This window comes from Carcharodon carcharias, chromosome 26 (assembly GCF_017639515.1).
Source record: "Carcharodon carcharias isolate sCarCar2 chromosome 26, sCarCar2.pri, whole genome shotgun sequence".
Taxonomy (NCBI): Eukaryota; Metazoa; Chordata; class Chondrichthyes; order Lamniformes; family Lamnidae; genus Carcharodon; species Carcharodon carcharias.
The window spans coordinates 30,525,172-30,542,913 of NC_054492.1; the positions used below are offsets into that span (position 1 = coordinate 30,525,172).

The 17,742-nt window shown below is 41.3% G+C and overlaps 1 protein-coding gene across 11 annotated transcripts in view; it reads right to left on the minus strand.

Moving 5' to 3' along the window:
* The window catches only part of LOC121270011 (A-kinase anchor protein 13-like), a 394,374-nt gene that overhangs the window by 232,464 nt on the left and 144,168 nt on the right, over positions 1 to 17,742 (minus strand). For 10 of the 11 annotated variants that reach the window (XM_041175277.1, XM_041175275.1, XM_041175276.1 and 7 more), the window contains one exon: positions 7,917 to 8,100. In XM_041175277.1, the coding sequence (XP_041031211.1) occupies positions 7,917 to 8,100 (184 nt within the window). Of the gene's footprint in view, positions 1 to 7,916; positions 8,101 to 10,851; positions 10,968 to 17,742 lie in introns of those variants that run through there. The other variant, XM_041175281.1, reaches the window with a different exon arrangement.

Consider the following 17,742-nt stretch of genomic DNA (forward strand, 5'->3'; position numbering starts at 1 on the left):
AAGCAAAGTATTTTTGGAACTGAATGTAACTGACTTAGATACCGAAGAGGGATTATCAATTCGACTACAATTTGTGGACAGAACTTACAAAAATAATGATTTATTAGAAATCTACAAGCTGTGGTCTATGTTTGATAAATTTAAGAAGGTGGACAATCAGTCCATAGAACCTGTCATGGATTTTGAGAGGTTATACGAAAGACTAAAGAAATTCGATCTAGATATTCCAAAGCCTGTTCATGCGTTCAAACGATAAGATTGTGCACAAGTCTCACGCATGGTAGACTTTGGTTTTGACAGATGTTCAATTTTGTGGTGATGACTCTTTTTGAGCAATTGACTGCTGCTCTTAAAAAAAAACTCTGGGCAGGATTTTGCCGTCGGTGAGTGGGGGTGGGGCCTGCAGGCAGGATGAGGTTTCACGCAGGGTTTTAAAAATTTTAATAAAGTTTTCTTGGAAGTTATGAACATGTCCCAACTCAAGTGACACTGTCACATGAGGGGACATGTAAGGGAATTTTTTTTTCTATTTTTAATATTTTTAAAAGTAGAGGTGATCTCCCCGAGGCTGCACTTAGCCTCAGGGAGGTGAGTGCGCTCTTTCGTGCACATGCGCAAAAGAACGCGCACTCAATTTTGGAACTCCACCCCCCCACCCCCACTCGCACAGGAAACGCATAGCGCTTCCCTGTGGATGTCATGCTGGGCGGGCCTAAAATGGCGCCACGCCACCGATTGGGGGCACGATCGGAAGCATGCCCGCCCATCATCTCCACCCCCCCACCCCCAACACCTTCCTCGATGGGTGGAAAATTCTGCCCTTTTTGGGGAAAAATCGTTTCCAGCTACCTTTGCAAGAGATGTTGGAAATTCTGCAGTGGTACAGAGAATGGGGGACTCCATGATTGCTGACTCTCAAAATCGAGGGGGGCCTAGTACCAGGCGCTTGTACAAAGGAGGAATTGCTGGAAGACGTTCTGAGGTGGGTCGTGCTTTTGATAGATTTATGGATCAGGGTGAAATACAAAAATGGGGTGATAGCTAACGGCGAATGAATACCAGAAATACTTGGAATAATTAGTAGGTGTTTCTGGTGTAACTCAAATATCACTATGTAAGAGATTGTCCAATAATTAGGAATCAAATATTTGAAACAACTCATGAAATAGATGGTTCTGATGATGAATGTAAGGGTGAACAGCAAGTATATATTGCATTAGCAACCAAAAACTTAAGTCAGCCCATGGGTATCTGGGTTGCTGATTCATTTCAATTGTGCTATACTGGATAGTGGCTGTACCTCAACAGTGTGTGGCGTCGATTAGCTAAACTGTTATTTGAAAACACTTGACAAAGCAGAGAGTCAAAGAATACAAAAGCACTACCTGCTTTCAATTCAGGGATGATAATACATTAAGGTCTTTAAAGAGGGTGGTCCTCCCATGTGAAATTGCAGGAATGAGTCATTTCATCAGCACTGATGTGGTTCAGAATGACATACTGGTATTGCTGAGTAAGTCTTCGATGAAAAAAGCAAAGAAGTAGTTGGACACGGAAAATGACAAAACACTTGTCTTTGGTAAAACAGTGAACTTGCCGTTCACTGGATCCGGACATTATTGGTTTCCGTTGAGGAAACCAGGAGTTTCCAGTCAAGAAGTTCAATAAGTATTATTGACCCCCGGAGCTAAGAGTCTGGCTAACAAGAGGAGAATTATCTGGAAATTGCATTAACAATTTACCCATCCTTCATCACAAAAGTTAAAGCTACTGCTAAATGATGTCAGAGTTGTGGAAAAAGAACATTAATCCCTTGTTCACATCTCAATGTGATATGTATTAAATTTCAGACGCCACCACACCCGGCTGTGAGTGTCCCATTAGCCCGGGAATTTAAAGTGGTAACCATGGACCTGAACATCTGGGACAAGGATTGGAATATTTATTTGTTATATTTTGTAGATATGGCAACCAGGTTCAGCATATCAACTGTAATAAACAACAAGGACAGACAGACAATAGTGGATCAAGTCATGGTAAAATGGGATGGGTCAGCAACAAAATTCCCAATGGATAATGGAGATGAATTTGTGAACAATGAATTTAGGGACATGTCTGAGAACTTTAATATTATAGTCATGTTCACCACTGCAGAAAGTCAGTTCCGTAATGGCTTGTGCAAAAGAAACCATGCCATAATTGATGAAAAGTTACACAAAATTCTGCAGATCAGCCAGACCGCTAGTTAGAAACGGCACTGGCATGGGCAGTACATGCAAAAAAGACCTTACAGACGATGGGGGTATAGCCCATACCAATTAGTATATGACTGGAATCCAAAATTGCCTTCAATACTATATGACAATCCCCCAGCACTAGAGGGGAACGACTATTAGCTTACTTTCTCCACCCACTTAAATGCTCTACGTGCCAGCAGGAAAGTATCTATCAAAGCTGAAGCATCAGAAAAAATTAGAGCAATAAGACATCATATAAGACAGTCTTGGGGAGATTTCTGTTCTTGTGGCCTGGTCTCTTATTAGATAAGAACGCAGGGAATGAAGAGGTCCGGGAAAAATTATTGGACATGATGGTAAGACTCCAATAATGCAACATGGGAATCAGGCTATAAAAGTACATTTTTCATGAGTAATAGGGGTGAGTTATGAAACTTCAAACTCAGAATGTGGCACCTTGTACTTCACATCACCATGAGTTCTACCATTTGGAGCCAGAGGGGCAGGATTTGAGGGCTCAAGAAATACATTATCGATATGCATACTGATCATGAAGACCATGAAAAAGTAATCATGCAGGGATTGGTTGCCTAAAGTAGTTTCTGGGTGCTGTACTTGCCAGAAGGATCAGACAACTGGAGGGATAGTGGGATGAGCAGGGAAGTATACGGGCAAATATATATAAACTTGTTAAATGTCCAAAGTGAAAGACAAGAGGTGAGGGCCATGTTTTAGCAGCAGGGATTACAAGAGTGGAGGGTAAGAAAATGTAGCACAAGTTTGAGTACCGATTTGGGAGATAGGTTTAGATGGAGGAAAGGATCTCTAGTAGACACTCATATGAGTAGTCCAGAGAAATCTCAATGAGAAAAGAGGCAGCAACCTGACAAGGTGACAGTGTAGCATAAATAATGGAGAGCCTTCTTGGACAAAGGACAGAAGTAGAAATCCCCGTGGTCAAGAGGCATTTGTAGCTACTAACAGATTAGAAGACAGGGCGATAAAAGAGGCTAAACTTAAGAGTTACAAAACTGGAAAGAATTCGGGGTATATTCAGAGGTCAACCTACTCTGTCACAGATGGACCTGTACAGAAAGGGTCCTACCAGACGGGACCTATAAGGCCAAGGCTCAGGTGGTAGCCAGAGGTTTTGAGGGATGCTTGGGGGATAAAGAGATCAGGGTAGAATCTCCCACAGCTGGAATGGTGATTTTTTGAAGGTTTGTTTTTAGCAATTTTAACAACTTCTTGAAAATGTAATTCCATAGACATCAAAGCAGCTATCCTTCAGGATAACCTGCTTAAGAGGGAAGTATTCTTACAACCTCCCAAGGGCGGACCAGGAATAGAGAGGGTGCTCTGGAAATTGAATAAATGTGTTTATGGGTTAAATCTTGCTTCTCAGGTGTGGTATTTTTCGGTAAGGGCAGTTCTGTTAAAGTTAGTGTGTTCACAACTGAAGGAGGACCCAGCCATGTTCTTTTGGCACTGTAATGGAAAACCTTTGGGCAGCTTTACTATGCATGTGGATGATTTTGTGGCAGGGAGGGAGCACTAATGGCTATGAAGAAAATGTTATTAATCGAATTAAGAAGGAATTTAAAATTGGCAGTCAAGCTTCTGGGGCTTTCAGATATGTGGGTTTGGAGATTAAGCAGGCGAGTCGGATGTAATTTTACATCATCAATCTCATTTGGACAATGTCAATCCCATCGCAATTAGTCATACCAGATCTGGACAGAAAGGTGCGGCTGCTACCAAGGATGAGGTGAAACAGCAGAGGAAGCTTGTCAGACCGCTCAATTGGTTAGGTACACAGACAAGACCAGATACAAGTTTTGATGCGCTGGAATTTAGTCTTGTCGTGAAAAATCTGAAGGTGGAAGACATCTTGAGCAAATAAAACTTTAAAAAAATTAAAAAGAGAAGTTTATGCCAAAATTCCCAGCTGAGTGATCCAAATAACACAAAATTAATCATATTCAGTGATGCTTCGCATGCAAATTTGGTCATGGATTTTTCATTGCACGAGGATTTGTGATATTTCTTGTGGGAGAGAATGGGAAAAGTTACCCCTTGGCATGGGAGGCAAAGGAGAGTGAAGAGCACACTAGTCATTGAGACTCCTCCTCTCATTGATGCTGTAGACATGATGTTCTATTTGTCCAAGATCTTGGAGGAAATGCTATGTTTGAAGAAACAAAGAACAATACCAATAGAATGTTACATAGATAACCGATCTTTGTGGGAATCTTTGTGGGATAATGTACATTCTACAAAAAGTGTAAATGAAAAAAAGGCGTAGGATAGACAGAGTCAGTTTAGAGCAGATGTGGGAGAGGAAAGAAATCTAAGCTAAGGTGGATAGATACTGGTAATCAATTATCAGATTGTTTCAACAAGAGGATTGAAGGTTCTAGAAGAAGGATGTCTTACTATGTGAGTGGGGAATCTAATTATCTTTTCCCATATTTATATCTATGTACTTTTTGTCTAAATATAATTGATTTTTTTTCTTAAAAGAAAGGGAATCTGATAATGTTAGAAATTCAAGTCCCTTTAAGAGTAAACCAGGACAAGCTTCAGAGTGGATTGCGAGCAGGTGATGCTCCCTGAAGCCTGTACTTAAGAGTTAAGTTTTTTCCCAGTAAGGGGGTTTTGCTTCTGGACAGGGGAAGGATCCAAAAGGGAAGAGTGGAAACTGGCATTTGTACTGAACCACAGGTTAACAGCTGTTTTATTGTGATTCACAGAATGTCTTCTGCTGCCTGATTTGAAATTGGATATCCACCTATTAAACAGGCCCTGCCACTCATTAACTAGATTATCTTCCATATACCTGACTAACTGATTAAACATTTCACAGCTCTTTATGAAACCTTGTTATGTGCCAAGCTTGCTGGCCTATTTGCCCACAACAATAATTGCATTTCTAAGTAATTCATTGTACATGGAGTGCTTTGAGAGACGCAATTAAGATCAGTAATTACCTTTCGAAGAATGGAGACAGAGGTTCAAATGAAGACATACAGTTCAAACTGTAGCTGGGGAATCTCAAGATGGTTGTGGTTGACAATGAAGGGCAAATGGGGGTAAAATAATCAGGCTCTTCATGTCGAACAAATACCTTAATATAGTCAGCAATGTACAATACAGTTGCATTGGTACCTTAAAGGAAAAATAGACCTATGAACAGAACTCAAAGCCTTGCAGACATGAAACAGGGAAAGGTATTGAAGAAAAGTCAGAGGATAATAGGGCCATTTGCTGACCAAAGCACATTCTTCCAGCATTCTAACTTTTCCAGTCCACCAATGAAATACATTTTGAACAGTCCACATCTCTGCTACTGTTCCAGGATGACTCTTCCATTGAAGATTTTTACTTGAACTTTCTTCAGGTGTTTGATCTCCATCTAATGTCCAATAGTTTCTTTGTGAACTGTGAACCTACTAAACTGCCCCATTTTTAACTGGTATGCAGGTTTAATAAATCCAAGCTATTTCTATCTTTTAAAAAGTAGACATTGACACAGCAAGATCCTCAGTTATTCTTCTCTTTTGCTGAGTGTTAATCCTATTTCTAAAATTATGCCTCACACATCAACCTCTTATTCCTCTTCCTGATCTCTGCAACCTGTGAGAGGTTACCCAAAACTAGGCAGGAATGTAATCTGTGAGGAGGATGCAAGGAAGCTTCAAAGGGACTTGGACAGGCTAAGTGAGTGGGCAAGAACATGGCAGATGGAACATAACGTAAACGTGAAGTGATCAACTTTGGTAGAAAGAACAAAGGCAGAATATTTCTTAAATGGGGAGAGGTTGGGAAGTACGGGTGTCCACAGGGGTCTGGGTGTTCTTGTTCCTGAGCCCCTAAAAGCTAGCACACAAGTGCAGCAAGCGATGAGGAAGGCAAATAGTATGTTGGTCTTCATCGCAAGGGGATTCGAAAACAGGAATAAAAATGTCTTGCTGCAGTTGTATAGAAACCTGGAGAGACCATACTTGGAGTACTGTATGCAGTTTTGGTCTCCTTATCTAAGGAAGGATATACTTGCCATAGGCTAGTCTCTCCCTGGGATGGCAGGATTGTCTTATGAGGATATTGAGGAAATTGGGCCTATATTCTCTAGAGTTTCGAAGAATGAAAGGCAATCTCATTGAAACTTATAAAATTCTTACAGGGCGTGACAGAGTAGGTGTGACTAGGATGTTTCACCTGGCTGGTGAGTCTAGAACCAGGGGACAGTCTCAGGTTAAGGGGAAGGCCATTTAAGACTGAGATGAGGAGGAATTTCTTCACTCAGGTGGTAAATCTTTGGAATTCTCTACCCCATAGGGCAGTGAAACCTCAATCATTGAGCATGTTCAAGACAGAAATCTATAGGTTTCTGGATACTCATCAAGAGATCAAGACATCAAGAGATATGGGGATAGTGAGGAAAACAGGCAGAGGTAAATGATCAGCCATGATGGGGCAGACTTGATGGGCTGAATGGCCTACTCCTGCTCTTATGTTCCTACTTTCCTACAACCTTTTGTAATGTGATGAATGTGATCTTACCAGTGCATTATAAAAATGCAACGTTACCCCATGAGATTTTAATTTTCTCTGCTTGGTTCAATGGGTATCATACTCACTTTTTAGCCAAGGCTCAAATATATGACCCAGATGCAGTATTGAGGGAGGGCAGTTTTTTGAACAATATGGCAAATCAAGATGCTTATATTCTTATTGAGATGGACAGGAAAGATCCCATGGTACCAAGTACAGTGAGTCAGGAATTCTCCTTGTGTCCTGGCCAACATTCTTCTCTAAGCCCATACCACATAAGCCATTCACCTCATTTGTTGCCTGAGAGATCTTCCATATAAATTGGCAAGTAACTATAGCGACTGTACTTAGAAGTAATTCATCAATATGATGTGCTTTGGGATGTCCCAAGAATGTGATAAAGTGCTGTGCAAATGCAGATTTGTTTGTTCGTTCGTTCTAGTTCTAGATCCCATGTTTTCACATACTAGCACCCCTGTTCATGCTTTGTTTTGTTTTTTCTGCAATTTCAGTTTATGTCACGACCAGGTTCTGCTTGAGCAATAACCTCAACACTTCAAACATCAAAAGGTGTTTACTGTGAAGCCAGCTCTTATGCTGCGCTTGTGGTTCAAGCATCCTCCCAGAAGTGTCTCACCTGAAGCAAATTTTGCAGCTGCACCAGAAACTCCATATGTAACACTTTTACGAATCTGCAACCCGATATTTCAGAGATCTCATCACGTGGTCCTACCTTATGATTCTGAAATATCTCATTACCTTGCTTATTATACCCTGCACCTGTAGTTTGACACCGGCCCTGTAGAGTGCTGTTAATAACAGCCTTGAAGAGAAGCATATGCACCTTCCCCCACATACACAAACATGTAAAACTATAATTAATATATTGCTTAGAGACTGAACTGAAAGGGTAAGGGATCACCAGACACAATGAAAACAGAAGAATAATTGCTTTTTTTCCCTAACTCATTCAGCAGGTTTTTACAAAACTAAGAGCTGGTGACATTAATTGGCTTCGATTTATAACAACAGTTGCAGAGGTTTACTGTCTAGGTTAGAAAGCAGACAAAACACTTGTGTAGACAAGGCAGCGAATAACCATTTTTGGAAATAGCGAACACTTACTGTGTAAGAAGCTCCTCTAGACCGTGGAAACCTCTCTGTGCTGCAAGATTAACGGGTGTGGCACCATCAAGGTTGGCGATACCAAGAGCCTCTTGTCCACCTGGCTGTTGTAGTAGGAATGAGGCTAGTCTGGATAAACCCAGCCTTGCTGCAAAATGCATTAACGTTTCCCGAGGGATGGAAGCTGAAAAAAAAACACACATGATCAGCATCAGTTTCACTTTGCTATTTGGCCTAGTTTAAAGTATCAACCACACATTTAGGTAACAAAAGTCTCACCACATTGCACTTTCAATCCAATGGATTATTTCTGAATTGCAGTATTCCGGTCATCAATTTGTGTGCAGCAATGGCAAATGAATGAGTGACTAGACAATTTTGTTTTGAGCAAGTGTCCAAAGAATGACGAACAATGGCCAGGATATCAGAACTCCCCGCTCCTCTTTGGATACTGCCACAAGAACCATATTTCCCTCTAGAATGGCAAATGGAGCCTCAATTTAACTAAATAGCTTCTTTGACAATGCAGCATTCTAACAATCTCAGCCTAGGTTACATACTCAAATCTGTCGTCAGGTTTAAACCTTCTGATTCAGTTGCCAGAGTCCAATAACAGCCATTTAAGATTAACATGCATTATACCTTAGAAACGGCAACCTATTTTGGAAGTTAAGGAGAAATGGTCTTAAAAAGAAAACGAATGACAGATTGGAGGTGTATTTTTTGCATCATCCCAAATGTACTTTAGTTTTCCCCCTCCTCTCCTGAAATCACAAGAGTTTTGTTGCAATATGTTATCACGTACGCCAGCAAACAACTTTCTGGCAGAGTTTGCCTGACAGTGACCAAGGCTAGAAATCCTGTTGTGATTATGATGGCGCAGGAAGAGGAATAGCCCAATGCCTATTCTTCACATAAGGCTGAACAGGCTATTCACAGTTATAGTGGGTTTCAGAGTCCAAAAAACCCACCCAGTCCTCACATGATGCCTACACGCAAACACAGAGGCACGCGCACACAGACTTCACAGTGACCAGGAACAGGAACCCTGCCTGATTCCTCACTCCAACTCCCACCATTTCGCTTATCTTCAACTGAAGCCAACTGCAGCATCCTCTGTTGCTGCCTTTGTCAAGATTAACTAACGCAGGTTGGGAATCGTAAGTTCTACCTTATGATCCATATAGCTTAGCATTATCATAGCATGTCCCTCCATCCCAGGGCATGAGGTTAGCCCTGAAGAGATTGAAATCCAGAATGATTTTCGCACATTTCAGCCCAGCCATTAATGGTATAGATTTAATCACTACCAAAAATAGCCTACCTAACCACCAAATGCACCCACCTTGGCACAATAAAAACAATGGAGCCATACTTGTTCCACATCTCCTAACCATGGTGATGAACCTTGCCTACAACAGAACCACAGTCATTAAACAAACTTTCTGGACCTCCAAACTGCAGACAACTGAGATTGAGAACCTCCAAAATCACAGTGGTGTCAACAAAAGGGCTGGGGGTGGCGATGGCCTCACACTCCCACCTCTTAAAATAATTTTGTAAGACAAAATCAAAACTGGCACAGTATCCTTAAGCAGCATTGTCAAATATGGGCTTGCAAACTATTGTCCTCACATTCCAAAGAGGCCCCAGCGTCATTGCGTTGCTGGAATTTGAAAATCACTGCCATAAAACAGCACAAATATATCACATGGCAGTTGTATTGACATTTCGATTATAGTTACTTGGGAGTTAATCTGTCCTCCAATGTAATCGCCGCTAAATCTTTAACAAAACAAACATAAAAACAGAGGCTCTCCAGCAACTTCACCAAACCCCTATTTTGAGTGCACTATCATATGACAATTGTAGCTTGGGCAAAAAGTCAAGTGTTTTTGTAGGCTTGTTAATCCTCTCAAGGGCGGACAGAGAACCTTCTGACTTACTATTACCACGTCATGCTCCCAAATCACCCAGAAATCAATTTGCATATTTGCTTATTGCATAAAAGCACAAGTTTGGGTTAAGTGCTCCTGCGCAGATGTTGATCCACACACAGAAAGAGGTGGATGAGGAAACAATTTTCTTTTTCAAAAGCACCAGGACTCAACAGCAAAACAACAAGTTGGGAGCAAGAAACTGAAAAGTCTAATATTTCTAAAATGCAGAGAAGTAGGAAGGAGTTGTTGCAGTGAGTCTGCAGACAGCCCTTCAAACTACAATTGTGCTCAATTGTCTCCTTCCTGGAGGCAGTGATTTATGCAGCAATGTAGTTCCACAGGCTTGTGAAGTCTTTTATTGCCTCATTCGAGGAAGCATTTGTGCACGAGACTCGACAGCAGTCACCAATACCATTATCTGTAAACTAAGGTCAGACACGTTCTGATAGGTAATCCCTGGCACCGAATCTCAGCACCGGACTGACACCAAACTGCGGAGGCAACTAGTTTAACAGATCAACAGAAAGCCAAAATCAAACCCAGTCTCTACTAGAATTGAGTAAAGTTGGCTGCATTCACAAACTGATTAATGCAAATAAGACTGCTGCAAAATAAATATTGGCGAGCACCATCACTTGACCCTTCCTAGTTCATCCATTCAAAACGTAGCTTCAGTACCCACATCATAACATCCAAGCGTTGTACTAAATGATACCTACTTTGGACTCCACTGCCCTACACAGGAAGCCTATTCTACAATAAAAACAAAGGTGCTGGAAAAACTCTGCAGGTCTGGCAGCATTCGTGAAGACAGAAACAGAGTTAACATTTCGAGTCCAATGTGACTCTTCTTCGGAACCCTGTAGAAGCCTATTCTACATGTTGACAGCCCCTAAATGAAGAGCTTCCTGTTATTAGTCACAAATTTGCCCTTTGCCAGTTTCAAACCCTGTCCCCTTGTATGGTTTCAATTTGAAATAACATTCTAGATTTACCTCAACCATGCTGCATAATATTTCATGCTGTGCTCACGTGTCACACACAGTATTGAGATGAGTGACCATTTCACCCATTTTCTTCAATGGTGCAGGCTGATGGTGGACTCTTTCACACATTATGAACATACGTGTAAGCAACAGAAATAACACCTTTATTACATTTTGTTTACTCTACATGCCTATGTTGTCCTATGGTGAGAGGCCTGAGTAAATTGGGTTTATATTCTCTGGAGTTTTGACGTGAGGTTATCTCATTGAAACATTCCAGATTATGAAGCAGCTTGACAGGGTAGATATGGAGAGGCTGTTTCCCTTAGCTGGGGAATCGAGAACAAGGCTTCACAGTCTCAGTACAAGGAGCCAATCATCTAGTGCTGAGATGAGGGGAAATTTTTTCACTCAAAGGGTTGTGAATCTTTGGGCTTCTCTACCCCAGAGGGTTGTGGATGTGCTGGTGAGTATACTGAAAACTCAGATGAACAGATATTTGGTCCTCAGCGAATCAAGGGACACTGGGAGCGGGTGAGAAAGTGAAATTGAAGCCGAAGATCAGCCATGATCATATTTAAGGTGGAACAGGCTCGACAGACCTTATGGTCTTCGCTTGCTTGTATTCCTTATGGTTCTTAAATTGTTGCCCTCTATGTGGGCCATCAACATTCAAGGTCATCTGATTATCTTCCAATTCCACATTGTGGCTCCTGCTGCCATTCCACACAGACACACATGGAGAGGAAACCCTGCTTTCCTTCAAAACTGTTCAAGAAAAGTCAGTGCGCCATCAGCCATGAGTGACTAATTTGAACTAACAGCATGCTTACAGCACATCATTTTTATTTTTAAAAAACCTGAAAACTACTAGAAACCTAAAATCAAAACAGAAAATGAAATGAATAGAGCAGGTCTTTTTCCTCTATGGATGCTGCATATTTTTAGCATTTCCTCCTCTTATTGCATAGCTCGACATCCAAGAACCTGGCTACAATGGAATTCCTGACCCAGTTGATGAGATGATTCCCACTCGACTTCACAACTATATGACACTTGGAGAAAGGCGATGCATTGCTGTGCACCAATCTACACAAACAAGCAAAACAAGGAGCAAGGAAAGCTTTGCCAAGGACTAATTTTATACTGATTCTTTTGTAGTCTTAGAACCCAGTTAACTATTCTGGAATAAGTTCAATTTTAGGCTTGAGGTTGTACTTTACCCTAACAGTTGTCGCAAAATTACTTTCTTCCAATACATCGGTACCAGATTATCTCAAGCATGAATGGTGTGGGAAGGGTTCGAGTCTTGGCAGCTACCAAGGATCAATCTATACATGTACCCTTGATTGCCACCCTGTTCTCTATTTGCATGGCAGTAGAAACAAAACTGAGGCAAGATCATTAACTCCTGTTGCAAGAAAATAAAAAGGAAAGAAAATTGCGCTGAATCCCAGCTCATTCAATCTTCCACTGCCAGAGACACATGGGGCAATCAGTCTGCAAAAGAGACACTGGTGAAAGGAAAGCAGGGTGCCATTAAGCTAATATACAATCCAACAACAAAAACAAAAATACATGGAAAAGCTCAGCAGGTCTGACAGCATCTATGGAGAGGAACACAGTTGACGTTTCGAGTCCGTATGACTCTTCATCAGACTCATACAGACTCGAAACGTCAACTGTATTCCTCTCCGCAGATGCTGTCAGACCTGCTGAGATTTTCCGGGTATTTTTGTTTTTGTTCCAGATTTCCAGCATCGGCAGTGTTTTGCTTTTATCTTAGTGCACAATCCAGCAACCCTGGTTTTCCAACGTGTTTTAGGGCTGATTTTCCTAATTTAAAACTACAGTCCCCACCATTTAAGGCAGTGCACTCACACAAACACAATTTTACCCACTATACCCACAGGATAGGATTTATTCAGATATGCCGGTAAACTGATCCTTTGGATAACTTTGTATGGGAATGAGTGATGCCAGGGGTACTCTGCCAGCACTTCTTGTAGCACATGAATGAAGGTTTGCAGCTAAACCAAACTCACCAAAGTCTGCAGTGGTCCCAACCGGTCAGGTCAGTCCAACTGAAAGAGCTGATGAACTAGCACGTGGCTGGTTTATGACAGCTTCACAAATGTGGATGGAAATACAGATACCGTGATTTAATTTTGTATTCTGTTATGAGCCTGTTATGGCCCTGAGTTTCCACTTTGCCAGCATCCTTTCCCTGGGCAACTCACTTTGAGTCTCCAGCATGCAAGAGAGGGCAATTAAAATACCTGCAGCTAGGAGCCATGAACGGCAGAAGAAAGCAGCACGAGAACAGCCCTCAGCTGAACTAATGCCACCTTCAATATCCATTGGGGCTTGGTTAAAAAGCAAAATGGGCTTGTCGGACTAAAGCAGAGAGGCAGTTCTGTGATAAGTTGATTAACCATCAATTTAAGTTAGCACCATAATTAATACTTTCCCTCAGCAATGGCTCTGCAAGTTACATAACAAATAAGAAGAGTAACAATGTTAGCTTGGTCGGATGCCTGTGATGGGTGGGTGAGGTAAGTACAGCTGCTTCTTCCCAAAATAGACAAAACGCTTAAGACTCTGTAGCCAGCAACTTTGAAATTGCTGTTAATGCAAATAGCTAATGGTCATCACTTTTTGGCTGATTTAAAGCAATTGCTCATTTTAAACATGGACATTCCAATGGTGGCAACTATCCTAGAATGTCATGAGTAGGATGTAAGGGTATTTAAGAAGGTGCATGGAAGCAGAAAGAAACAATCTGCTCATCGGTCCTGCACCTTTCCCCAAACGCAATTTTTATCAGTGACTTGATCCAAACCCATTTTTGTTTTCTAAAATTTTTAATATTTTTGAAGACAGAACCAACTTGGAAAGCAGGAAAATAAATTCCACATAGAAGCTTTAGAAAAAACATTAAACAAGTCACATTTGCACAAAAAATAGCCTCCAATGAAAATCTGAGGGATTTTAAAACAAATAACTTGCTTTTGTACACTGCAATCTCACACATCCTCATTATCACCAAATTATACTTTCCATCCAAATCACTTGATGGGAGTGTTATGCAGGAAAACAGGGCAACACATTTCACACACAGCAGGGTTCCACAAGCACCAAATGCGACAAAGTACCAATAAAAATTGAAGAGTATGGGAAAACAAGTAGGTAAGTTGTGATAGATAGCTGAGGGAGAAATCACAACACCACAGGTGTGAGTGCTCTTCACTTGTGCTGAAATCCCTATGAACTATTCTGTTGGTGAAAAAAATTTAAATAGAGGATAGTGAAGGAAGCTGCAGTAATTAGTGCGCAGTCTATTTCACCAAGTGGATGGGGATGAAGAGCGAGTGCCTGTTCCAGCTCTTTGGTAGATACAAGAGCAGCATTGTTCAACATTTCAAAAGAGGATGTTCATCAAAACTCCCAACGATTAACTCCTCAATTCTTAGCCCACTGAACAGTCCAGAGGCATTTCTGCATAAATGCTTAACAAGTACACAAACGTAGATACAGCATTTCATAGGCTCTGCATCACTTACTGTGGCAATTTCAATAATTCTACATTAATTCATTACTAAATCTACATTTATCAGACGATTGACTGCCTTTTGGGGAAAACATAGTAATATTTCAAGTTGCTGGACTTGGATAAGCACCAACATATTGTAGGTCATCTATTATGGGTTATTGATGGTCATCATGATTCACCCCCATGACATCATTCACTTGCAGAATAATTTCTGTTTGCATTTCTCATGGGTACTGAGGTGACTTGAAAGGAACCATCAGATTCACAGAAAGTAGTGCTTGAATGACTATGAACTGAGAGAATAGTACAAGGGGAGAATGTTCCTGTGCTGTCAGGAGAACAGGAGAAGCATAATTCTTCCCCACTACAGTGCTCAGGAAACTACATATTCCCTTTTGTGTTTAACTCTCCCCTCTCCACTCCCTCTGTCCCCACCCCCATAACCCACAAAGTATGGGAACAGCATTGACCCAAGTCACTCCAATCACCTGGCCATCAGTTTGCACTGCCTGTACACCATAGTCAAAAGTTTACTGGTCATCCATATAATTAATTTATGCAGCTGCAAAAGCAGGAACTATAACTTACTCCCAATCCCTTCCCTCTCACTCCATATAAAACAAGGCACTGCAAATTCAAAACTTAACTGTCTTTGGCAATTCAGCTTTGACACCACCTTCCAAACCAGTGCCTCTACCATCTAAGAGAACAAGGGCAGCAGACTCAATGTTCCCCTCCAAGTCACACACCATTGACTTGGAACTATATCAGCGTTCCTTCACCGTTGCTGGGTCAAAATGATGGAACTCCCCTTTTAAAAGCACTCTGCACTACATGGACTGCAGTGTTTCACAGTGGTGGCACATCACCACCTTTTCAAGGGCAATTACAGATGGGCAAAAATGCTGGCCTTCCCATTGACACCCATATCCCATGAACAAATATTAAAAAACCCAAAAAGAATTGGCTAGAAGGTTTATTTCTTTAGTATCTTCAGTATTGAGGGAGTGCTGTACTGTTGGAGGTGCCACCTTTCAATTGAAATGTTAAATCAAGGCCCCACTTGCCTACTTGGGTGGATATAAAAAAATCCCTTAGCACTATGTCAAAGAAGAGCAGGAAAGTTATCCCTGATGTCCTGGCCAATATTTTTCCCCTTAATAAACGTCATATAAACATATTATCACATTGCTGTTTGTGGAAGTTTGCTTTGTGCAAACTGGCTGCCGGATATCCAACATTACAACAGTGGCTACAGTTCCAAAGTTCTTCATTGGCCGTAAAGCACTTCGAGATATCCAGTGGTCATGAAAAGTGTTATAGATGCAAATCCCTCTTTTTTCTTTTCAAACACGTCCATTTTAGAAACCCCATTGTTTCCCAATTAATAATAACTGGGCATTAGACCTTCACCAGTCCAAGGTCATCAAGCTGTCATTTCTAGCGAAGGTACTCAGGGATGCCTCCTCACTCACCACCCCCCCTCCCTACCCACCTCCCCCACCTCCAGTGGTGTCACAGAATGAAACAGAAAAAGAAACCTGACTCAATAATAATTCATCTTGTGCCATATGAAATAGAATTGTCTCAAAACGTATCATAGAGCAAATTGCTTTCTCAAGTGCAGTGACTTGTGTCGACCTTGGCTGCTTCCCTGCACCTCAGTGCATTAATATTTGATTTTAAAAATCATGATTCTTGCAAGCATTTTCTTGAAGGGGTGCAGAAAGACTTCAAGCAAGGATTTACACACAGGCTTTCCTGCACTTTCATGGGTTAAACCAAACATCTGCAACAGGTTGCCAATGGAGACAAAGATGTAATTGTTAACCTTGTAAAAGAATATATTATGATTCATAAACATTAACCCAGGGAGCGCAAAGCATTTTTTGTTTTGATGTTTAGAGAACAAAAGCAGCAGTGTTGAAAATAAGCAATCATTAATTTTAACTTCTCTGCAGTAAAATCAATCTTCCTATATCTAAATGAATCCCTTGAGAACCGTTACAAAATAAACGTAGCTCATTCCGATGCTCTCATGGTCAACCTTCCACCTTCCATGAGCTTGAGCTTATCCAACTCTCTGCTGCCTATATCTTAACTTGTACCAAGTCCTAAACCATTACCTTTGCATTCGCTGACCTGCATTGGCTCCCAGTCCAACAATGCCTTGATTTTAACATTCTCATCCTTGTTTTCAAAATTCCCCTATTGCCTCTCCCCTCCCTATCACCGTAACCTCCCCCAGCCCTACAATCATCAAAGATCTCTGTGCGCCTCCAATTCTGGCCTCAGGTACATCCCTGATTTTAATCGCTGCAGCACTGCTAGCCATGCCTTCAGTTGCCAAGGCCCTGAGGTCCAGGAATTCCTCCCAAAACCTCTCTTCCCTCCTTTAAAATGCACCTAAAAACTTCCCTCTTTGACCAAGTTTTTGGTCATCTGCCCCAATTTCTCCTTATGTGACTCAGGTGTCAAACTTCGTTTGATACCCCCCCTGTGATGTATTATGGAATGTTTTAAGTGTGTTACATAAATGCAAGTTGTTGCTGTGTCTTGCTCGATTGGTGGTGTTCTTGCCTCTATGTAATGGGGTCAAACCCCAAGTGTATGAACACGTAATCCAGGTTGACAATCAAATGTAATTCTGATCAGTCAGATGAAATATCAAACTGAATCCTCATCTCCCTGTTGAGGCGCACATAAAAGGTTGCAGGGCACTGGATGAAGAATAGAAAGTTCTCCTGTGTCCTGACCAATATCTCATCCCTCAACCAACACCAGCAAAAAGAGATTAATAGTCATTCATCACATTGGTGTTTGGTGTGATCTTGCCATGAACCATACCACAGGAGTTTTTAACTAAGCTGGTCCTTTAGTGCATCAGACACCCTTTTCCATCCCTCCTATTCAGGTCATTCCACTCCAACCTGCACATCCCATTATTAGAGGAAGGGAGCTAGACCATTTGGCACTTATCTGTGTAATGTAAGCTCAACATTTCACAATTGTGCTTAAGATTTAAAAACATATATTCACCACCATACAAATTATCAGTTTAACTATGCTACACTTGCAACTTATGGTTGCATTTATGGCAGTGTTGTCGTTTTAAAAGGAATTATTTTAAACCAATGAATACCAGGCGGTAAACAGGTGAGCAGAGAGACCTCTGAGTGAACTGAAACCAACCTAATTTTGCAATTTTAGTTTTTTTTCCCCCAGTTAGTGACCAAACTTAAGTTGGAATTACGAAATTTCTTTTGGAAGCTGTGTTGTGTAGGAACAGGAAAAGGTCATCAAGCTCCATGAATCTGTTCCGCCTGCGCAGAAGCTTTTAAATTTCT